This window comes from Halichoeres trimaculatus, unplaced genomic scaffold, assembly GCF_033239565.1.
Source record: "Halichoeres trimaculatus isolate MK-OKI-2021-1 unplaced genomic scaffold, fHalTri1.1 fHalTri1_scaffold_11, whole genome shotgun sequence".
NCBI classification, from domain to species: Eukaryota; Metazoa; Chordata; class Actinopteri; order Labriformes; family Labridae; genus Halichoeres; species Halichoeres trimaculatus.
Window position 1 is genome coordinate 2,223,440 of NW_027437189.1, and position 24,367 is coordinate 2,247,806.

General features: G+C 42.5%; 1 protein-coding gene across 1 annotated transcript in view; it reads left to right on the forward strand.

Annotated features, from left to right (window-relative positions):
- LOC141799846 (neural cell adhesion molecule L1.1-like) overlaps positions 1-24,367 on the forward strand; it is a 71,670-nt gene that overhangs the window by 34,647 nt on the left and 12,656 nt on the right. Inside the window, exons 3-19 of the mRNA XM_074682234.1 lie at positions 4,738-4,840; positions 6,710-6,879; positions 9,638-9,760; positions 10,209-10,379; positions 10,466-10,580; positions 12,476-12,660; positions 12,813-12,944; positions 14,411-14,554; positions 14,700-14,811; positions 16,575-16,735; positions 18,866-19,022; positions 19,108-19,235; positions 19,321-19,422; positions 19,515-19,721; positions 22,399-22,469; positions 22,546-22,771; positions 24,201-24,307. Of these exons, the coding sequence (XP_074538335.1) occupies positions 4,738-4,840; positions 6,710-6,879; positions 9,638-9,760; positions 10,209-10,379; positions 10,466-10,580; positions 12,476-12,660; positions 12,813-12,944; positions 14,411-14,554; positions 14,700-14,811; positions 16,575-16,735; positions 18,866-19,022; positions 19,108-19,235; positions 19,321-19,422; positions 19,515-19,721; positions 22,399-22,469; positions 22,546-22,771; positions 24,201-24,307 (2,414 nt within the window). The remainder of the gene's footprint in view (positions 1-4,737; positions 4,841-6,709; positions 6,880-9,637; positions 9,761-10,208; positions 10,380-10,465; positions 10,581-12,475; positions 12,661-12,812; positions 12,945-14,410; positions 14,555-14,699; positions 14,812-16,574; positions 16,736-18,865; positions 19,023-19,107; positions 19,236-19,320; positions 19,423-19,514; positions 19,722-22,398; positions 22,470-22,545; positions 22,772-24,200; positions 24,308-24,367) is intronic.

Here is a 24,367-nt window from a genome sequence, read left to right on the forward strand (position 1 = left end):
AGGTGTTTTTTTCACCAAGCAGTTAAATACGACACACCTCATGATGGGTAAAGGCAAAGAGCTCTCTGAAGACATTCACAACCTGATTGTTGCTCAGCATCAGAATGGAACTGGTTACAGACTTATATCAAAGCACCTGAATATTCCAGTCAGCACCGTTGGGGCCATTATTCCCAAGTGGAAGAAGCACCACCTTACCATCAACAGGCCACGCACAGGAGCTCCTTGAAGATTTCTGACCAGGGAGTCAGAAAGATAGTCAGAAGAGGACTCAACCAGCCAAGGACCACCCTGAAAGTGCTCCAGAAAGACTTGGAGGCAGCAGGTACAATTGTTACAGAGAAAACAATAGGCAATGCCATGACCTCTATGGACGCTCAGCCCATGTGTTCAATACTTTTTTCCTGTGTTATCGTACTTAATTCACCATAATCATTATTTATGGACCTGAACGTTGTGATTTCTTTTCATGTGTGGATTATTTGAGTTCATACCAATGTCTGGGAGAAATTTTCTTTGAATTGCAACTTTGGAAAAAAATGTATTGAGAAAAAAGTTGACGTGTTCAATGCTTATTTTCCCCACTGTAGATTTCTCTAGAAAGAGCTCCAAAGGGTTCCTCAAAACAGAAACAAATTGAAAAGGCTTAACTTTATGTTTAAATGCTAAAAAATGGGAACCATAAATCATTAAAGGGCACAATAGAGGTGTCTCAATTTACAGATTTAATGGGCGCAATAAATCAAAAGCTGAAATAAGATCAGACACCAGAGTTCATCATGAAACAGACAGAGGTACCTGAAGCCAGAGGCTAACGGCGTCTTTGAATAGACGCTAAATTAAGCTCAAAACAAACACAGAGGCGTGGCTTAAAGAGGGAATACAAAAGAAAACCTCGTCAGGAACATCATACCTAACCTAAGATAACTCTCTCATTAAAGGACATAATTTGTCTTTTTCTAACGCTGTGGTTTTCCAGCTTAGCGTGAATCGATCCACAGTAATCTCCGTCTGAAAGGGGCTGGATGTGGTCTTCACTCAGAGAAAGTCCTCCTTTAAACAGCTTCACTCAGGCTCTAAAACAAACACTCTGATCCTCTCTATGAGGTTTGGAGAGACCTCTGACCCTGGAGGTGAAGTTCAAAGGTCAGAAAGCTGAGCCCCTGACGCTCCCAGAGGACGAGGGGAGGGGAGGAGGGTCCAGCTCGACCTTCAAACACCTTCTCCTCTGGGTGTGGCCGATGAAGACAGGGATAGATAGAGAGATGGAGAGATAGAGAGATAGAGAGGGATAGAGGGATGGAAATCAGAGACTGAGGAGGATGAAGGTGAAGAAACAGGCAGAAAGGACAAAGATGTAAATTGATCCAGGACGCCTTCGTGTCTGAGGCGGAGAAACGAGAGAGAAAGGCGGCTTCAGTCTGATCATGTTTGTTATTTATAACCAGATAAACTCTTCCTCCTCCTCCTCCTCCAGAGTCTTCCTCACTTTGTTTTCTCCTCCTGCCTCTGTCTGAGTCTTTCCTCTGCTCTTCCTCTCCTGCTTTCACGTGGACGGCAGATAAAGCCTTTAACAGTAAGTGTCCTTCCTCCCTGACGGACGCCGTCTCTTCAGTCTGAGTGTTGTTGTGTCGCTGACAGCTTGTCCTCCGTCTGTCCTCTGCACGTAGGGGGCGCCGATTGTAAAGTTACACACACTACAAACAACATTTCTCCACATTTAGCGCTGAAACATCACTTTTTCTGCAGATTTAAAGAAATATTTGTGAGATAAATTTGTCAAATATTAAATCTAAATGTTAAAAGTTATTTATTAATGTTATAAATTAATGTCCTGATTCTAAATGTTAAGCTACGTTTCTAAGTTTCATTGTAAATATTAAGCGAAGATTAAATATTTATCAAAGATTTTTAGATCTTAAACAAAGATTTATTAATACTTACCAGGGTTTCAAATATCTGGTTAAAATTTTTAAATGTTGATCAAAGATTTCAAGATAAATATAAAATCAAGACTTTAAAATCTTAAGGTACGATTTCTAAATATTTAACTAATCTTTCTCAAAAAGACAGTTTTAAAGAGTCTTAAGGTTTCTTAAAAAAAGTTCAGAAGAAAACTTTTTTTTCTTTAAAAATAACAGATCCTTAAGAGTCTTGATGTTTCTTAAAGCTACAGTTCCAAAGTCTTGATGTTTCTTAAAGAGACAGTTCCATAAAGTCTTGAACTTTTTTAAAGAGACAGTTCCAGAGAAGCCTAAATGTTTCTTAAAGAGACAGTTCCAAAGTCTTGATGTTTCTTAAAGAGACAGTTCCAAAGTCTTGATGTTTCTTAAAGAGACAGTTCCAAAGTCTTGATGTTTCTTAAAGCTACAGTTCCAAAGTCTTGATGTTTCTTAAAGAGACAGTTCCTTAAAGTCTTGATGTTTCTTAAAGAGACAGTTCCAAAGTCTTGATGTTTCTCAAAGAGGCAGCTCCTTAAAGTCTTAATGATTCTTAAAGAGACAGTTCCATAAAGCCTTAATGTTTTTTAAAGAGACAGTTCCTTAAAGTCAATGTTTCTTTAAGAGACAGTTCTTAAGTCTTGATGTTTCTTAAAGATATATTTCCATAAAGCCTTAATATTTTTTAAAGAGACAGTTTCGAAAGAGCCTTCATGTGTTCTTAAAGAGACAGTTCTTTAAGAACAGTGAAGTTTCTTAAAGAGGCATTTTCATAGGCCACAAGATCTTCATCAGCCCCATCACAGCACTTAGTTCATTTATTTTCTAACGGCTGATTTATCTGACTTGGCAGGATCGCTTCCTCCAACTTTTATTTGGTCTTTCAGGCGGGCCATAGTGTGAATTTGTACATTAGCTAAATTTTCTGAAATTGTACCTCAAGATTAAGAAATCTTGACTTCGTATTTAGAATTGTTTGCTCAAGATTTTGAATGAAACTAAATGTTTAGAACCCTAGCTAAATATTTAGAAATGTAGCTAAATATTTAAAGTCGGGAAATTCATTTATAACATTAATAAATAGCATTTGACATTTGAATATAATATTTGAGGAATATATCTCACAAATATTTCTTTAAATCTGCAGAAAACGTGATGTTTTAGAGCTAAACATGGAGAAATGTTGTTGTTATTTGCACTCAGTGCCCCGTACTGCAGGTCTGTGTCCTCACTGAGCTCTGAGTGGTTTAACCATCAGTCTCTGAAACAGGAAGTCCTGAGTTTTGGGTGTTTTACAGGAAGGAGCTGAAAAAGTGAAACAAGCCTGAAAGACGGATCTGAAGCTTGTCCCTCTTACATTTTTAAAGCTTTTACATTAAATATTCAATGATTTTTTTTACGATGTCTTGGTTAACCCAAATTCCTGCATGTCTTTATATAAGTGAGGAAAAACTGGGGATTAAACTGGGGTTTGACATTTTTTCAGTTGTTTTGGTTTGTTGTGGAGATTTTTTTTTTTTCTGGTCTAAATATTGGAAAATAAAAGTGGAGACGTGAACTTTTACGTCTTTACTTTTATTATCTCAAACTCCTTTAACAGACCCCGCCCTCTATGGAGCAGGACACTGACAGAGCCACACAGAAAATAAAAACCTATCCAAATAGATTTTACCGTTGAGATAGAGTGAATTGGATTGTGGTCAGATGGAATAATGAGGCGTTGTGAAGTTCTTCCTTTTTGGTTAACTAATTAGTTAAAATCAATCTAGCCTTCATTTTGAGAATTGATCAACACCAGCTCCAAATTTTCCAACATTAACATTTTAACGAAAATGAAACTTCATTGTCATCACGGCTTTAAGAGTGTGCTTAATGCTCCTGTGGGACGGCCTCAGCTTTTGTCCTTAGTGACATTTTTACCCTTTTATCACTTTTGCTTTTATACTTTAAGTAGTTTTGAAACCAGTACTTTTACACCTTTACTTAAGTAAAAAGCTCAAGTTGATGCTTCAACTTCTATAAAAGTCTTTTTAAACCCTTCTATCTCTACTTCTACTTGAGTAATGAAAATGAATACTTTTGACACCTGTGACTACCGGTAAACATCAGGGCAGGCTATTTTGACTTTTTTTCTCCTCATTTTGACTTTATTTTCAATGTTACTCATCAAAGTTGGCCCTAACCCGCCTCTGCAGAAAACAGTGTCCTCACCCGACCCTGAACAAACTGACCCAGAGAAACAGACTATCTGGTGGTTTGAGAGTTGGAGGTGAACTTACATACGTTACTGTCCAGTGTACGACCACAGCAGCAGAGGCAACAAGTAGCCCCGCCAAAAAACACATCATAACATAAAAACATCCTCAAAAAAAAGTGTGTCTCTGTCTGCGTCCTGCTCCTCAGTCCTGGCTCTGCTGACGGCTCCGCTCCGTGGTTTGCTGTGAACGCTGTGTTTGTGAGAGTCACCGTCCGTTATTATTTTCTGCAGAGCTCCATTTGTTTGTTTGTTTGTTTTCATTCAATTTGATTCAGAAATCACTCTGTATGAATTATTCAGCTCCTCTAAGAACTTCATCATGAGTTTGGGAAGCCGGGAAACGAGCAGTGACGGCTCATCAGACCGTTTGTTGTTGTTGTTGTTGTTGTTGTTGTTGTTGTTGTTGTAGCTGAGGTGAAAATGTTAAAACACAGATGACTGTTAGTTCTGTATTTGCTGCAGTGTGTGAGGCATTAAATGACTCTGTGTGTGTGTGTGTGTGTGTGTGTGTGTGTGTGTATTAATGTGTGTGTTTCTCAGTGTCTCAGCCCCCAAAGATGATGGAGATGCCGTCGTCGCACACCGCTTTTTTCCCAGAGGACATCGCTCTGTTCTGTGAGGCCACCGGTAACCCGACGCCCACGTACGTACAGCGCCCAGACCTGTGTGTGTGTGTGTGTCTGTGTGTGTGAGTGTTTAACCCAGAGTGTGTGTCCGTGTGTGTGTGTATAATTGACAAACGAGACTCATGCATGTGTGTGTCCTCTTCCTGCCTCCGGCCTCTGTCGGTGGTTAATGTTCCTCTAATGAAATCACAGCAACAGGATCATCCCTCCTCCTTTCCTCTCCTCCTTTCCTCTCCTCCCTCCTCTCCTGACCTCTGTCCTTGCTCCTCTTTACGTCTTCATACTGATTTTATTTCCCTGTCAGAAACAAAGCGGCTGATACTCCATCTCTTTTTATGTCCCATAAAAAACCAACGCTAAACGCTCAGATTCTTCTTTCCTGCTTGGTCGTTATGACGACGTGAAGCTTTAAGAAAAATGATCTCACCGATTTTTTCTAGATTTTAACAGAACACACTGCAAAAACTGAAATCTAAGACAATCAGTCAAAAATCTGTAAGTTAAGTTTCTTCAAATAAATGAGCATCCTGAAATCAGGCTTTTTTCTGGCTTTATCAGGTGAATGTGACTCATGTTTAGTCTAATTCGACAGTTTTTACTTTGACTAGACTGGCTTAGATTTAGTCCAAACTTTAAGAAAAAAATGTTTATTTGACCCAATGTTCAACATTTCTTATTTCAGCTCAGGAAAACAAAACTCTTCTTGAACCAAAAATAATTTTTTATACGTTCAAACATTCAGCTGAAAAGGCTTCACACAAGGACCGTAGATAACATCAGTTTGTGAGGAGAGGTTTAAAAAGACTTGAAAAAATAATACATAAATAGCATAAAATCAGTGAAATAAAAGAATAATATAAAATAATTTAAATAAAAATAAATAAATAAATAAATAAAATGATCAGTAAATAAAATGAAAACTTGAAATAATTTCAAATATTAGATACTTTTAATCTATTGAAATATCTGAAATAATTTGATTTAATCTTAAACTATTTTAAAGTTTTAATTTTTTGATACGTCTTGATTCAATTTATTCTACTTTTTATTTATTTTACTTGCATTTGTTACATTTCAGAATGAATTTAAATGAAATTAACGAAATTAACAGAGCATAAAAACATTTTTTAATGAAGATATAATGAAATAATTCAAATTTAAAAAAAGCAAAAGAATAATACAAAATTGAATTAATAAATTAATACAATTACTCAAAAATTGAATTTATTTATATATAATAAAATGACCTAAGATATTTTAAAATGATTCAAAATTTAATCAAAATACAAAGAATATAAAATTGATTTAATCAGTGAATAAAATTAATCAAAATTAAATTAAATTAAACTGAAATAATACTTTTTTACAAATTAAAATAAAAATAAAATAAAACATTTATTAACAAGACATAAAGATAAAGTTTATTTTATTTAAATCAATGAATTGGAATACCATAAAACGATTTACAATTACATTTTAATACCCCCAAAATATAAATTAATTAAAAAAATATATATAGTTTTATTCCTCACAAAAAGTAGAGATTAAAATAAATTCTCCTTCTGGTTTTATGGTCTGTAGCGCTAAAATGGCTAACAGATGCTAACCCTCCTTTAAAGAAAACAAACAGACTGAAGGTTGAAGTTAAAGGTGGTTAAAGGTCACTTTGTTTTCACGCCGCCTCAGTTTGGGCTGGGCGACACAAGAAGACAAACGTTATCGTCAACAGAGGAAACAAAACTCAAATAATATCTTGTTGGAGCAGGGGTTAGCAAGTCTTCGTTTTGTGCCTCGACCCTTTTTTTTCAGACGCCAGACGCCGAACCTTCGCCCTATCCAGGTGTTTATTGGTCACATGATGAAGCTCTGTCTCCTCCTCTCTTCAGTTTCCGCTGGCTCAAAGACGGGGAGACGTTTGGGCCTCAGCTCGAAGGATCAGGGACTCTGAAAGCCTCAGAGGGGGAGACCCTGGACGTGTACAACGGCGAGTTCCAGTGCTACGCCTCCAACGCGCACGGCACCGCCATGACGAAGACGGTACAGGTCATCGTGGAGAGTGAGTCTGACACAAAAACACTTTATAGACCTGAACTCGCGTCCTCCAGGGTGGTGGATTGAAAAGCTCAGAATAAACACACACACACACACACACTTTACATCTGCACACACTCTGCTGCTGTCTCATGAAATCCCATGAATGAAATGTTATGATGGACGCCGTACAGTAACACACACATCCTCCCAGCCTCCCTTTCTGTTTCTCCCTCCCACATACACACACACACACACACACACACACACACACACACACACACACACGCTCTAATGACTCAGCAAGGTTGACCGGGGCCACCTGTTCTGCTCTCTCATCTCTCGTTGCCCCGGCAACTACTTCCTGGAGACGGAGCCGTGACGCCGCTTCACAGAGAGGGTTCATGAGGGGATGCTGGGAAGTCTGAGCTGAGTCCATCCTCTGAAACACACACACACACACACACACACACACACGCCCCTCCTCGCCGTCAGATCAGGAACTGTGAGCGGGTAAATCCTGCAGAGCCAGCCTCCTCTCAGAGCAGGGATCAAAACTGTGAAGTAAGCTTGAAGAAAACAACCTCAGCTGAAAAAAACAAACAGACTGTGAAGCTGAAAAAGGAAAACTGACTCACTGCAGACTGACTGCAGCAGATCCCTGCATCGTTTCCTGAACACGACGCAGAGACCAGAGTCAGCACCAGGTCGTCAGGTAACAGTCATCGACAGTCTTTAAAGCTTCCTGACTCCCCCCACACAAACGGAGCTTTTCAACCCAAAAGTTCCTGCTCTTTCAGGAGCTAAAGGTTCCTGGGGCCTTCAGTGGTCCCCCCAGAGTCTGTAAAGATCCAGCAAAACAGATCAGTTACATCTGGAGAAAATATAAAAGTAACAGCACTACACCTCCAGACCAGCAGAGGGCAGTAACTAAAGATACAAAGGCTGTACAAGGCTGTCCCTATGTCCTTAAGAAAATTTCTCCAGACAAAAAAAAAAAACAAAACAAAAAACTATTTTTTCTCTTTCTTCCAGCCTGAAGTAAAAGGAAAGAAAAAGTTCCAGGGACAAACCTCTCTTCAAGGAACAAAGTGTTTTTTTTTGTCCATTATTGTTCTATAACGATCATGAGAATCAGACCAGTGAGGTTCAGAAAAGCTTAGAGGAAAAAAAAAAAAAAGGTTATTACAGTTTTTACCAGGACCACCAGAGGGCAGAAAGAAAGATACATGGTCTGTAAAACAAAAATGACACCATAGAAGGAGACAAGCAAGGTGTCCCCATGTCCCTGAAAAAGTTTCTCCAGGCGGATAAAGCAAAACAAAGAAACAAAAAAACTTTTTCTATCCATTTGTCTCGTAAAGATCATGAAAATCAGTCCAGTAAGGTCTACAGAAACTCAAATAAGAAAAAAAAGTGATTGTAGTTTTCCTCCAGACCAATAGAGGGCAGCAACAGGAGACATAAACAGCACCGTAGGATAAGACAGACACGCTGGCATTGTTGTGTGTGGCTGGGTCACATAATCTTAAGGAAATCTCTTAGGAAAAAGAAGAAGAATTTTTTTTTGTATCTCTTTATTAAAACAGCTGAAGGTGCTTTCACACATAAGTACGGGAAAATTTTGTTTCCAGAAACAAACTTTGCTATAAAGAATGAAAAACATTTGTTGTCCACTGTTGTTTCTTGATGAAGATGAGAATAAAACCAGTGAGTCTAGATTAATAAAAAATAAATAAATAAATAAAAAAAAAATAAAAAGTGATTGCATTACTCCTCCAGACCAGTAGAGGGCAGTAAAAAAGATACTAAGATACCAAGGCTGTAAAACAAAAATGACACTACAGAAGGAGACAAACAAGGTATCCCCTTGTCCTTTAAAAAGTTTCTCAGAAAAAAAATAAAAAATAAAAAAATAAAATAAAAAAAACTTTTTCTTTCTTTCTTTCAGCCAGAAGTACAAGTGAGGAAAAAGTTCCAGGCACAAAATTCTCTTCAAGGAAGGAATTAAATGTTTTTTGTTGTCGACTGTTGGCCTGAGAAGATTGTGAGAATAAGACCAGTGAAGTTCAGAGAAACTTAAAAAAATAAATAAAAAAATAAAAATAAATAAAAAAATACTTGTAGTTCTCCTCCAGGCCAGCAGAGGGCAGTAATTATAGACATAAACGACACCGTAGAAAAGGACTGATGGGCTGGCAGTGCTGTGTGTGGCTGAGTCACACAGTTCCTCAAAAAGTCTCTATATCCTTGATAAAATTCCTTCCGAAAAAAAAAAGCAAAGAAAAAAAGTCTCTTTCTTTTCAAACGGCTGATGGTGCTTTCACACGGAGTACCAGAAACTCTGAGTTCCAGGAACAAACTTTTATAAAGAAAGAAAAAGTCTCTGCTGTCCACTGTTTGCTGTGAGGATTATAAGAAAAAGTGAGTCTTTAGAAAAAAAAAGTTATTGCAGTTTTCCTCCAGACCAGCAGAGGGCAGTAGGAAGACAAACAGACCGACATCGACATGTTACTCTGCAGCTAGCGTGTTAGCATGGAGGAGCTTCAGCCTGTGTTGGTTTGATGCTGATTTATTTTGGATGGATTTGTTTAATCAAACTCAGAAGAGAAATTCAGAGTTTTTTATCGTCACTTTTTCCACCAACGCCAGCTCAGGGTGGAACGACTTCAAGGTCTCGTTGAGGTCTGAAAAATCTTGGACTAGCATCTCGAAATGGTCTTAAAGGTCATTTTAACCCACATGATGATGGCGTGGCCTGATAATGTGTCTCTGTCTTCCAGCTCAGCCCGTCCTCCTCAAACAACATAAGATCCGTAAAGAAGCCTACGAGGGAGACAGCATCGTCCTGTCCTGCAGCCCCCCAAAGAGCTCCGTGCCGCCCCACATCCACTGGATGGACAAGAGTGAGTCTGCCCGCCATGGCGTGCTCGCCGTCTGCTGTGACTCAGCCTGACAGACGCACACACACACACACACACACACGCTCTGTGTTGTTCGTCATCTCAGCAGCTCCTCCTGTTGGAGCGGTTAGCGTCGCGGCGGCGGCGCTGCACTGCACTGCAGAGCGTTTCCACTCAGCGTAATGAATGCAGCACTCTGCGCTGATGTTTTCTGGCTCTTTATATTTTTATTTTTCACTCTGCGTCTCCATCGCTCTCCGCCTGTTTCATCAAACGCAGCCTTTTAAGTTGTCACTTCTGTTTCCCTCACTCAGGAAAGTCGATACTGCGGCGCGTTAGACAGACTCTGAGCTCCCTCGCCGTTTTCCCCGGTGCACGTTTAGGAGGCGCTCTCTAAAATCCACGCCAAGCGTCTGTCACTTCCTGTCTGACTCTGCCCGTCCTGTTTCAGAGCTCTACCACATCAAGCAGAGCGACAGGGTGCTGGTTGGCCTGGACGGAAACCTGTACTTCGCCAACCTCCTGAGGAGCGACACCAGAGACGACTACATCTGCAACGCGCAGTACCCCGCCGCCAGGACCATCCTCCCCGAGACCTCCGTCTCCCTGACCGTGCGGCACAGTGAGTCCCAGCGCTGATCCTGAGTCTGTTTCTCTAAATTCAGCCCAAACCTGTCTGAGCGTTTACCTCCTGCCCCGTGTCTGCAGATAACGACGTGCCGCACGAAAAGAAACCGCACCTCTTCACGCCGAAGGGATCGCACTCCTCCGTGCTGGCTCTCAGGGAGCACAGCGTCACGCTCGAGTGTATCCCCAAAGGCCTGTGAGTCTGAGCCCAAACCCTGAGCCCTGAGTCTGATCCACAACACCTCACACACCATCATCATCATCATCATCGTCATCATCATCATCATCATCGCCTGTCCCTCAGGTGTCTCTGATCCCTGACGATCAGCGTCAGTTTTCTGCGTCAGACCAAGGAACATGTTCTCCATTAGGGGGCGGTGTGAGGGAAACATGTCAGGATAGTTTTAGGGCAGGATCAGGATCAGGATTCAGAATATTTTGATCTGAAACAAAAAAAGAAGGAAGGAAAGAAGGAAGCAAGAAAGGTAACATGAAAGGAGGCAAGGATAAAAAGAACAGAACAGAAAGTATAAAGGCACCAAGGAAGGAAGCTAGGAAGAAACCGTAAAGGGAGGAAAGAAGGAAGCAAAGGGACAAAGAAAAAAAAAGAACGCAAGAAAAGAAGGAAGGAAGGAAGGAGGGAAGGAAGGAAGGAAACAAGGAAACAAGGACCAGGCAAGGATGAAGAAAAAAATAAAGGAAGCAAGAACGCTAGCAAGGAACAAGCAAAGGTTGGGAAGAAGAAGGTGAAGAAAGAAAAAAGAGAGAAAGAAAGAAAACCTATAAAAGAAAAGCAAGCAAGGTAGAAAAGAAGGAAGCAAGGAAGAAACCGTAAAGGGAGGAAAGAAGGAAGCAAAGGGACAAAGAAATATAGGGAAAAAGCAAGATGGGAAGGAAGGAAGGAAGGATGAAGAAAATAATCAAGGAAGCAAGAAAGCTAGCAAGGAACAAACAAAGATAGGGGAGAAGAAGGCAAAGAAAGAAAGAAAGAAAAGAAGGAAGCAAGGAGGGAAGGGAGAAAGCACAGATTGACAGACGGGAGTAAGAAAGGTAACATGAAAGAGGAAAGGATAGGAAGAAAGGAACCAAGGAAAGATAGAGGAATCACACAAGAACAGAGGAGAGAAGGGAGGAAGCAAAGGTTTTAATTAAGGTAGGAAGCAAGGAAGAAACCTAAAAAGGAAGGAAGCAAAGGGACAAGGTGAGTAGTAGGAAAACAAGATGGGAAGGAAGCAAGACAGTGAGGAAGCAAGCATGGCAGACAAGAAAAAAGAAAAGAAACAATGAAGGAAGGGAACAAGGAAGCAAGCACTGAAGGAAGTAAGCAAATGTGCAAAAGAGGAAAAGAGAAAGCAAGAAACTAAGGAAGCAATTAGTGTAGGAAAGAAGGAAGGAAGGAAGGAAGGGATAAGAAATCAAACACTGAAGGTAACATGAGAGGAGGCAAAGATCCTAAGCTAGGAATGAGTGAATGAAGCAAGCAAGGTAGGAAAGGAGGAGGCCAGGAGGAAAAGGAGGAGGGAAGCAAGGAAAGAAAGAACAAGAACCAAGCAAGGAAGGAAGCAATCAATACAGGGAGCAAGAAAGTCAGGAAGGAGCCGAGCAAGGTAGGGAGGAAGGAAGCAAGGGTACATGGAGGAGGTAGGAAGGAAGCAAAGGAGACAGGAAGGAGTTTCTCCTCCTCATTCCTCAGAGTCGTCACGATGATAAATGAGTCGATTCAGTTTGGTCTCAATGAGGAAACAGGAAGTTACATCATCACCATCATCACCATCATCATCACCATCATCACCATCATCATCATCATCATCATCATCATCATCTTCATCATCATCATCATCATCATCATCATCCTCTGTTTCCTGTTTCTCTCCTGATCCATCGACATCTGCTCCCTCCACCATCCACCCTGAGATAATCTCTCCCCCTCTTCCTCCTCCTCCTCCTCCTCTTTCTCCTCCTCCTCCTCCTCCTCCTCTTCCTCCTCCTCCTCCTCCTCCTCCTCCTCTTCCTCCTCCTCCTCCTCCTCCTCCTCTTCCTCCTCCTCCTCCTCCTCTTCCTCCTCCTCCTCCTCTTTCTCCTCCTCTGCAGACCGACCCCGAAGGTGGAGTGGAAGAAGAAGGACGGCAGCCTGGACAGGACGGGCGCTCAGCTGGACAACCACAACCGCTGGCTGCGCTTCGACCGGATCACGGAGGAGGTCGACGGCGAGTACGAGTGCCGAGCGTCCAACAGCCACGGCTCGGCGTCCCACTCCTTCACCGTCTCCGTGGAAGGTACGGAGAGACCAGAACCCACAGACGATCAGCGGTCTCTGCTGGTCTCTGCTGGTCTTTGCTGGTCCCTGTGGTCCCTGCTGTGGGTCAGATCTCTGAGGATCCTGTCTCTGATCCACTTCCTGTCTCTGTCTCTCCGTGTCCCCCTGCAGCGGAGCCGTACTGGGTGAAGACGCCGCAGAACCTGATCTACGCTCCTGGAGAAACCGTGCGTCTGGAGTGTCTCGCTGAGGGGATCCCGACCCCGACCGTGACCTGGAGGATCAACGGAGAGCCCATCACGGGTACGCCGCCATCTTTAACTCTGACATCAGCAGGTTTCACAGAGATCCTCTAAATCAGTAAGACGTCTCACTACGTCCATGTGGTGGACGACCACACGGAAACACGGCCACACAGACAGTGAGATCACTTCCTGTGTCCACGCTGTCCAATAAAAACAGAAACAGAGGAGAAAATCTTTGGGTCAGAGAGAAAAAAGAAATAAAACAAAGAGAGAAAGAAAAAACCACAGGAAGTCTGCAGCGAAAGAGAAACTACAGCCGGAAAAAACCTGAAGGAAGAGAAAAAAGGAAAAAGAAGGAACAACAAAAATATTTAATGCAAAAACAGAAAAGGAAAAAAAAGGAAGAAAAAAATGAAAATGAATCCTAAAAAGACTGAAAGACAAAAAAGGAAAAGATTTTTTTTTTAAAGAAAGGATGAAAAATTGGTAGAAAAAAGACAGAGAGACAAAAAAGGGAAAGCGATTAAGAAAAGAAAGAAAAAGATAAAATGAAGGAGAAAAAGTAAAAACCGAAATGTCAGAAACTAAATAAAAAAAGGGGGAAAATAAAACGGTATGGAAGGAGGAAAAATAGAAATAAAAAAGCAAGAAACTAGGTAAAAGTCTAGAAAAAGGTAAAAGAAAAATGAAAAGAAAGGAAGAGAAAAAATATGTTGAAAGCAAAAGAGGGAAAAAGAAGATTGAAGTCTAAAAATGAAAAAGAAAAAACGAAAAAGATACGATAGAAAAGGAAGCAAAAAAAGAACTACATAAAAAAAGGAAACGGGAAGAAATAAAATTAGAAAAAGAAAAAAAAAGAGAGGAGGAGAAAATGAAAGTGAATACAGGAGACAGAAAAAGCAAATAATACAAAACAAAAGGGAAAATGAAACAAAGAGAGAAGAAGCAAAGAAAAACTAACAAAAGGAGGAAACGAGTTAAATAGAAATGAAATAAAGAAACAAGGAAAACTGAAAATGAGAAAGAAATAAAGTAAACGAAAAAGAAAGGAGGATAGAAAGAAGAAAAGGAAGTCTGAAAGGGACGCAGAGAAGGAAAAAAGATAGCAGCAGAAAAAAGTAAGGAAGGCAAAAGACAGGTATAAGGAAAGAATTTAGTAAAACAAAGAAGAAAAGAGGAAAGAATGAGGGATGATAAATGTCAGAGCGGTTTAGTGACACTGAGGGACTGAGGAGAGATGAATGAAGGATGGAAACTGAAGAAATGAAGGAAAACAGATGAAAGACAAAGAAAGAGAGGAAGGTCAGAGAGAGAGAGAGAAAGAGGAGAGAGGAGGAGGAGCAGCTGCAGCTTCTGTGGTTGGTCGAAGGATTCCTGCTCAAACTTTCTTTGTTTTCAGAGTTTCTCTTTGACAAACTCACACACTCCTCCTCCTCCTCCTCCTCCTCCTCTTCCTCCTCCTCCTCCCCCTCTCCTCCTCCTCCTCCTCTTCCTCCTCTTCCTCCTCCTCCTCCTCCTGTGTAGGAGTGGACGACGAGCCTCGCCGCAGCGTGTCTGGCGGCGTGCTGATCCTGAAGGACGTGGTGTATTCAGACACGGCGGTGTATCAGTGTGAAGCCTCCAACAAACACGGCTCCATCCTCCTCAACACCTTCCTGCACGTCGTAGGTATGTTCAGCACCGCCGCCGCCGCCACCATCAGCCTCCACTACTGTCAACACACTGTGGACTCATGACTCTGTGTGTGTGTGTGTGTGTGTGTGTGTGTGTGTGTGTGTGTGTGTGTGTGTGTGTGTGTGTGTGTGTGCTGCAGAGCTGGAGCCTCAGATCCTGTCCTCTGACGGGGTCAGGTACCGGGTCACTGAGGGAGGAGACGTCCTGCTGCACTGTGAGACCTTCGGCTCGCCAAAACCTCGGATCACCTGGTGAGAGACGCATCATCATCATCATCACATCATCATCATCATCATCATCATCATCACTCTGTGATATTTGAACCAGTTTAAACATTTCTAAACAAAGAAACGCTCTGGACCCGCTCCCCGTCTCTCTGGACGTGGATAAAAAGTTTCTGACTTCACAATCTGAACACGATCAACGTCAGCTGATTTTAATGAAACTGAAACAAAGATCATCATCATGAAACCAGCAAAGACCAAACCAATCCGATTTATACGTCACTGATTCAAAGAGAGTTTGTGAATTCAGACTTAGCCAAAGGAAAGAAACAATAAAACAAAACGTAACAGAACAAAAGAGAGAAAAAGTGAGACATTAAATCAAAAACAAAAAAAGAAGAGAAAACAGAAAGTAAGAAAGAACGAAAAAGAAAAAAGCCAGAAAAAAAAATAAAAGGAAGAATTCAAAAACTAAATAAATAAAAAAAATAAGACAAAAAAAATTAAGAATGATAAAAAGAAAAGAAAGAAGGAAGATACAAAGAAAAAAAACAAGAAAAAGGGAAGAAAAAATAAAAATAAATAAAAATAAAAAAATAAGGTAAAGTAACAGAAACCAATGAAAGAAACAATGAAAAAAAAGACATGAAAAATAAATAAAAAACAGTAGAAAAGATAAAAAAAAAGAAACAATGAAAGAAATAATAAGAAATAAATATAATACAAAAAAGAGTCAGACACTAAATCAACAAGAAAAAAGGATGAGAGAAAATGAACACAAGAAGAAAAAATGAAAAAGAAAAGAATATAATATGAAAGAAAAGAGAGAAGGAAATATACAAATAAAGAAACAACACAAAGAAAAAGATTAATATAAACAAGCAAGAAAGAAGAAAAGGAAAATTAATAAACAGAAAAAGAGAAGAGTAAAAAGAGAAATTACAAAGAGAAAACTGAGACAAAAAAAATCTCTACAGGGCAAGAGAATAAAAAGAAAAGAGGAAAAGTGAAAATATTAAAAAGGAAGAAGAAACTTAAGAACAGAAGAAAGAAAATACAGAGTGAAAAAGGACAGAAAGAGGACGGCAAATAATGAAAGAAAGTAAATAAAGACAGATAAAGAAAGAAAAAGAAAAAGAAGGGGATGAATTTGAGTCTGTAGAGATTTTATAAAGTGTTCATCTTATTTTCTAAGACAGATAATAAACAAACTGAGTCAGGATCCATGATTCTCTCTTTAAATCTCTTCACTCTGAGCTGATCTATGGAGTAATGTCATGTAGAGCAGCGCCCTCTGGTGGTTTCACCGTCAAACAGCACGCAGAGAGCGTCCTTCAGCTCATGCTCTGGTTTCAGAAATAAGTTTTAAGTTTTTTTTAATTCTCTTGTGTCATGGATGAATGCTAAAAATGATTAATGATTAATGCTAATAATTATTAGTGATCATCAGAAATTAAATGTTCTTCGTTCAGAGACTTTGACGCCGGCTTCTGGACGGACTTTAACCACTGACTGTCAAACCCTGAAGAGATCTGTTCCCATAATGCTCTCTGTCTCCTCTCATCATTTACTGACCCCGCCCTCTCCGCCCTCTGTCTCCGCCCTCAGCCGTGAATGAGTAACGCTGTTTAACTGCTGCAGCTGTCTTAATGTCTGTGTGTGTTACGCTGCAGCGACTCATTAAGGCAGAGCTGCAGCAGCACTTTGTATCGACGTCTGGAGATCAATATGTGTGTGTGTGTGTGTGTGTGTGTGTGTGTGTGTGTGTGTGTGTGTGTGTGTGTGTGTAGGCTGGATGAGGTGGAGCGCCCTCTGCTGTCCCACCCTCGCGTGTCCCTGCTCACCAACGGGACCATCAGGCTCTCCAAGTCCGGCCACGAGGACAGCGGCTCCTACACCTGCTCCGTGGACAACACCAACATCAGCATCACAGCTCACCTGGACGTGTTCAGTGAGTCTCACACACACACACACACACACACACACACAGGAGTTGCTGGTCTACCACGACATCAGTTGATGTGTGTTTGTAGAGATTTTTTTAACTGGGCAAAAACTTTTTCAGACCATAAACATCTTCTGATGACTTCCACCAAACTCTGTTAAAAAAATCCACAATTTAACCTCATGAAGGGCGGGAGTTGCTGTTCTACCGTCGCATCAGTGAATGCATTTTTATTGACCTTTTTCATTAGTAAACACCCCTTTTTTAATCCAGAAACAGTTGCTGATTGCTTCCTTAAAATCCACTAAACTCCACTGAAAACAGAGGCGTTTATTTGACCATGCTGACGACAGGAGTTGCTGGTCTACCGCTCCGTTCGTTGGTTTGATAGCACCAGGCTTTTTGTGATGGATGAGCGCTCTTTTTTAAACCCAGAGATATCTGTTTATAAATCCCTATAAACCTTTCAAAGTGCATTCAAAAAAACGTTAATTTTACTCTACAAAACACAAGAGTTGCTGGTCTACCACAGCTCTGACATCTGGGCTTTGAAAGACCTTTTTTCTTTGGATATTTATTTTATTTACTTATTTTAAACCAAAGACATTTGATGATCACTTCCTTTAAAGAGGACATATCATGCTGATCCCTGATTTAATACTTACATATAATATAATAAATTTGAAAACAAGACCTTTCACCCCCTGAATTTTCAAAAAATGAGATATTGTATTTTTTCTGATATCCTAGAACGAGATTTGATGCCTCTGAAAATAGGTCATTGACATTTGGCCGAGAGATTTCGACCTTCGTGACGAACGAAGATCCTTTCTTTTTATTGGAGTAATCTGATAAAGCAGCTCCTCCTCTGTGATGTCAGTTAGTCACACAACCACCACCGAGGGATACACCCACCAAGAGGCGACTGACTGAGTGCTGGATGCAGGGACTCTGCTCTGCTGAGCAGCTCGGCTTTACATGGTGAATTAGCAGTTAAAACACTGTAGTTTTAGCAGACGTGGTAATACTTGTGAGACTGTGATATTTGCATGTTTGTTCTGACATGCACTGTGAACCTGGACCACAATAATGCTGCGGTAATAACATAGTGAGGAACTGACGGTAGAGGCGATCTTTAGACTACACTTTCAGCATGATGGATAAAACAGACAGAGAAAAGTGAAGGAGCAGGATGGAGCCCTGTTATAGAAATAGTTTATTGGTGAAGTCTGCCTATATTTCCACGTATAAACTATACATGTTACAGTACCGCTTTGACTCACCACACTGAAGCGTCCTGAGATGATCTGTGTCCAGGTGGATTTTCTTCCTCCTGAGCTGCAGAACCGTCTGGGTCTGACTCAGGGTCCAATACAAAAGGACGTATCCTACACTCTGCCATTTTATTAGTGCTATCAATGCCTTACGGGGAAGTTTTGGCAAACAGCAAACTCGCTCAGTCTGCTCCATCTAATATGGTGATTTTGTAAATACTGCCATGCTGCAAAAACCGCCCCCTGGCTCTACCCCCTCCGCCCCTCTGATAGAACTGACCAATCAGAGCACAAAGGGCTGTGACGTTGCGAGGTTACTGGAGGTCATTCTCCAAACGGAGCGTTTCAACAAGATCTTCAGAATGGCCTAAAATGAGGATATTGAGAACGCTATCGTGGGGCAATGAAGGAACTAAATGACTTGTACTGAGGGCAGAAATGTTTTACAGGCATCCTAGTCTGGCATAGTGAAAAGGAGAAACATGATATGTCCCCTTTAAAAGATTTCTGTGGTTGAACGGTGGAAACTTTGCTAAAAGACTGGAACAGGAAATGTGTTTTCTCCAATAAAACCATCGCCCTTCTTCCAAAGAGATGAATATTAAGAGAGGTTATTGAGTTATTGGATGAGTCTCTGAAGAATTAACAGGAAATGACAGAAACTTCCTGAAAACATCGAATGAGGCCACAAAGTAGGTAATTATCCCTAAATGGCTCCAGATTGATCCGCTGAGATAATTAGCTTCAAAACGTTAAATTGATCCAGGAGACGGAAAGACTGCCGAGAGATGGTGAAAGTGAAGCGCTCATCAGACGGGGTTCGGATCAAACTTTTTGGGTGGTGTTTTCCCGCTCGTTACAGATCAAACGGTCATCCTGACCAGCCCGGAGGACGTCCGCGTGCTCCGAGGAACCGACGCTCTGCTGCACTGCGGCTTCTTCGTCGACCCTCAGCTCGACAAATTCAAGATCGAGTGGAAGAAGAACGGACACGAGCTGCTGGAGCCGTCGCCAAACAAGTAAACACACACACACACACACTCACACACACACACACACACCCTGTTGTTGTTTTGTTTCTCATGTTGATTGTGTCTCTCGTAGATACACCATCTTTAAAAACGGCACCTTGAAAGTGATGAACGTCCAATCAGGAGACAACGCACAGTTCACCTGTGAGGTCAGCACCGACCTGGACAACGCCAAGGCCACTGGCGCCATCACTGTAGTAGGTGTGTAAGCGAGCGTGTGTGTGTGTGTGTGTGAGATCTTGAGGAGCAGACGTTGAACACTCACAGTGTGTGTCTCCCCCCTCAGCGCGGCCCGACCCCCCCAAAGACCTGACCCTGTCTGACATCGAGGACCACAGCCTGACCCTGAGCTGGATCCCCGGGAGCGCCCACAACAGCCCCATCATGGGTACTGAGAGGAGGCTGACGTCTGACCGCTCCCTGCTCCTCAGGACGCTCCTCAGGACGCTCCTCTAACCTCCCCGTGTCTCCCTCTGTCAGAGTTCGTGGTGGAGGTCCAGGAGGAGCAGCACTCGGAGCAGGCCAAGTGGAAGTGGGAGGTGCTGGAGACGGTTCCCGGAGACTTCAACCACCGTCAGCTCAAACTCCACCCGTACGGGACGTACCGCTTCAGGGTCATCGCCGTCAACGAGCTGGGAGACAGCGAGCCCAGTCTGCCCTCAGAGCACCGCAGCACGCCACCTGCTGGTAGGTGCAGAGCGACGCAGTCATACTTAGGCCCCGTTTACACGGAGACTCCCGCAACGATTCTTCCTTTGCGTTTTCAAAAGCCACCCGCGTTTACATGAGGACGGCGTGAAAACGATCCGCGTTCATACGACTCCAGGAGGACAAGTCTCCTCTTCTGTTTTTTCTTTTTCTGCCGTTTTGTTGTGTGAGACGGTCGGGAATCCAACCATAACGCGCATTACCGCCAACTACTGGCTCAACTGGAAATGTGGCTGAGCGCGGAGCCTTCACCTAAAACTGCGAGTGCGCATGCGGTGACGTCAGCGTTTCACCCTGAGACGCTCCGCTCTGTTTACACGAAGCCGGACGGAGGAGTGGATTCAGATCTTTCCACTCTGGGGAGCGTTTTCAAAAGTTTGCGTTTCACTGAAAACGCAACGTGGTCTTGTCTAAATGGAAGGCCAAAACGCAACGAAATGTTTGCAGAATCGACCGTTTTCGGCGTCGTGTAAACGGGGCCTTACTCTGCCGCCATCGGGACGACGTGTTCCTGGACTGTTTGTAGTAGCTTGTTCAGCTGTTTGAGGGCGGACATTGCGCGACAATCTTTTGGAAAGGTGGCGATGGCGAGCCGTACAGCAACTTTAGATTTAGGAGACTTTTTTTTTCAGTGAACAGATGAAATAAGGGAGTCAAACAGTTGAGGCTCGCTGCCGTCAGTTTAACAAGTTTGGTTCATTTTTTGCTTTTATACGTCTGGTTCCTTCCAAGACACGTGTGGTGAAATGTTGAAGTTCATTAACTGCTTTTGGAGTTACTCATGGAGATACCTCGGGCATTGCTGCGGCGCTTGTTCCTCCAAGCAGCTTTCATATCACTGATTTTATCAGTAAACACATCAGTCATCTGGTCCAAGTCGAAAGCAAGTCTCAAGTTCTTCTGTTGTGGAGTCGAGTCAGTGGTTACATCTCAGGTTTATGTCTTGAAAAGAGAAACCTGATCTTCCTAAAGTAAATGTCAAAAGATACCAAAATACCAAAGTTGGACGTTGTTCCCTCTTTCTCCTGTATTTTAGCGTCACATATCTTGCATTGAGTGTTCCTCCTTTTTCTATTGGAGAGGGAGTTTTTTGGAGCAGCAGAACTGGCTACAGGCTCGGGGGCAGTCGCCATTATTAGCTAACAACAGCACTGTGTTGTGTGCCCATTGGCTGCTTGCGTGCTTGTGATCTCGCTACACACCTGACTCCAATCAATCAATCAATCAATCAATCAATCAAAGTGTGAACCTATAGCGTGGCGAACATGCAACGAGTCATTCGACTCAGCTTGTCTCAAGTCGAGTCGAGTTGGAAGTCGTCAAATTTGTCTCTAAGGGCGTATTCAGACCTGGACTGTTTGGTCCACTTTAAACGGACCAGGGTTTGTTTCCCACGCTGGTGCGGACTTTTCATGCAGGTGTGAATAGACACAAACGAACCCTGGTGCGGACCAAACAACCGGACCCAGACCCACTTTTTGAGGTGGTCTTGGTCCACTTCCAAACGAACTCTGGTGGGGTTCGTGGTTCTCTGGTGCAGGTCTGAATACAAACCAAGGTCCATCCAAACTAACTACAGGATCCATGCGCCTTTTGGGCCTATAGAGCCACCGTAACCTAACCGTCTTTGGTTCATACCTGATCCTCCGTCTTCTGTTTAGCCACGCGGTTGCTAGCATGTTGTGGGTCAGGACACGCAGAGCATAGCGCCTCCTTGCTGCGATCATTGGTCTTCCTGTTCCTAAATTGTAAACGGTGTTGTTAAGCTGCTTTGAAGGAGCTGCTCTTGAAACTGAAAATGATTTAGCAGCTCTAATAAGAGCACAAACACACACGTTTACCTCCATTTCCAGGTCTGTGCTCTGTGTGCCGCCCTTTGTCAGTGCTGTCCAATGAGAGCACTGATCCTCACACACCTGGATGTGTTTACAGAATATAGTCCACTTGCAAAAAGTACAATCTGAACACGAACCGCACCAAACCAAAAAAATAAAGTCTGCTTTTGGTCCGGACCAAACAAGTGGACCAAAGGACTTTTCTGCTCTGAATACAGCCTTAGACTTGAGTCCAATTGTCTGGATTATTGAAGTTTTCTACTGTGCGCTCGGAAACACCACACACATTTACTCTGTTTAAGATCGCCGAACTTTCTCTTTCTCTTTGTTTACCTGATTGACTCACTGATAACAGCTGTTTGTGTGTTCTTGAAGTAAAATCTCCATTTCTCTGGCTAAAAAAATGTTTTTCTTGATCTTCTCTCAGTCACATCGTTACTGCTCACCAGTTTATGAGTGGTAGATATGTGCAGTTTGACTTTGTTTGGTTGGGTTTCCAGGAGGTTTCCCTTAAATTTGTCGTAATCTGCATCTGTGTCTGAGTATCTGAGTATCTTTCACATTAAAAGCACACTTAGCAGAATCCCAGCTGTTCCAACAAGGCTTTTATTTTGCAGCATTTAAAGGGCTGGTTTTACCGGTGCTCCAAATGTAGATACTGCCCTCTGGTGGTCGTATTCTGTTACAACATAATACAGTTTGGCAAAAAAAAAAAAAAAGAACAAATAAAAAAAACAAACTGTTTTATGAAGATTAAAAAGAAAAAGGATAAAGTATGCTAAGCTAAGCTAAACACCTGTTTTGTGGTCTGTGTCCTCCAGCTCCCAGTGGAAACCCTGAAAACGTGCGCAGTGAGTCCACCGACCCAAAGACTCTGACCATAACCTGGGATGTGAGTCCTGCTGCATCGCGCAAACACGCTTCACACACGCTTCACACACTCCTCACGCTCCTCTGTGTCTCTGCAGGAAATGCAAAAACGCTTCCACAACGGGCAGGACTTCCAGTACAAGGTGTCATGGAGGAAGTCCGACGGGTCCAGCGTGCACTGGGAGCACGCGTACGTTCTCGGGCCGCCGTTTCAGGTCAACGACACGGGAACCTACACGCCATTTGAGATCAAAGTCCAGGCTGTGAACTCACTCGGAGCGGGACCGGAGCCGGAGCCAGAGATCGGACACTCGGGAGAGGACAGTACGTGGTTTCATGACCAGCCACAGACGCTCCGTCTGATTGGACGGAGGGGAAATAGATTCACTTTAATGGAAAGAAAAACACTGAGAGGCTGAATCTGACTGGATTCATCGTCTGATGGTTCTGGGGTTAAGTCGGGCCATCGAGTCCAGAATCTGTCCCAAACAAAAGAGGAAGTTCATCACACTGAGGCTCTTTCTGCGAAATGCCAAATCTAATCTCTGAGATGAATTCCAGCTCTGTGCTCTGAATCCTGCGACTGATCAGAGTTTTATGGTTTTAATTGCTTTAAAGTCGAGAGTCAGAGCTCAAACATGTTTCTGTCCTGGTTCCAGTTTGGGTCAGACGGTGAACAGAGGTCAAAGGTCAGAGGTCAGAGGTCACTGCTGCAGCCTCACCACGTCCACCTCACCGTTAAAAACAAATCACTTGATCATTTAAATAGAAAAATATCTTCGTCTGAAATCACTCCACCAAAGATACCCAGAACTTAGAGTTCCAGGAACTTTTTTTCAAAGAGTTAAAGGTTCCCAACGCTGATTAAAGTAATTATAATATACCTTTAAGTTCCTGGCGCTGTTATACCAGGAACTAAATGGTCCTGTGTTTCCACCAAAGCCCCAAGGCCCCTAAAAATGATCCAAATCAGACCTCTGACAAAAAAAAGAGTAACTGCACTTCACCTCCAGACCAATAGAGGGCAGTGCAACCACTGGCACGTGGACGTTCAGCTTGGAGCCTCTGTCCCCTTAAGTTCCTGGACTTTGGAAAGTACAGAGTCACTTTAAGGGGAAGATCAACTACCCAAGGACTAAATTCAAACTCTAGTTCCTGCAGTTGAAAAGTGCATTGTTCTTAAAAAAGTTCCTGGTTTCAGGGAATAGTTCCTGTTGTGAAAGATCCTTTTTAGAATCCTGCACCCAAAAATTAATTGTCCTTTGGAAATGGTTGTTGTCCACCAAAGCCTAAAGTCCAGTAAAAATGATACAAATCAGACCAGGGACAAAAAAAAAAAATACCTGCGCTTCACCTCCAGACCAGTAGAGGGCAGTAAGACAACAACAAAGGCCGCTAATAGGTCTCTGCTGGCATGCAGGCTCTGTCTTTTTGAGTTTCTAAACCTTTGGAAGGTGCGACTCCTCAGACTGAACCATTTCAAGGGCTAGATCAGTCAACCCGGAACTAAATCTAGACTCTAGTTCCTGCAGTTGAAAAGCACATTGTTCCCCAAAAAGTTTTTAGCTGTTGGAAAAAGTTCCTGTGGTCGAAAAGTTCCTTCTAGACACCACTACGTCTCAAAGTCGCCTCCCAGAGTTCCCTTAGTTCCTGCTACTGATAAACTGAGTTCCTGAAAAGGTTCCTGCTGATGAAAAGTTCCTGTTTTCGGTTTTGAAAAAGCAGACTGACTCTCTCTGTGTCTTTCCCTCAGAGCCTGAAGAAGCTCCGACCGGAGTCTCCATCATGGTGATGAACAGCACGGTCCGGGTGAAGTGGAACGAAGCGCAGAACGTGCGCGGAAAGCTGAAGGGCTACAAGGTACCGAGAGCGAGGAGCGGCGCCGTGCTGCAGGAACTCTCTGACTATCTGTGACCTTAA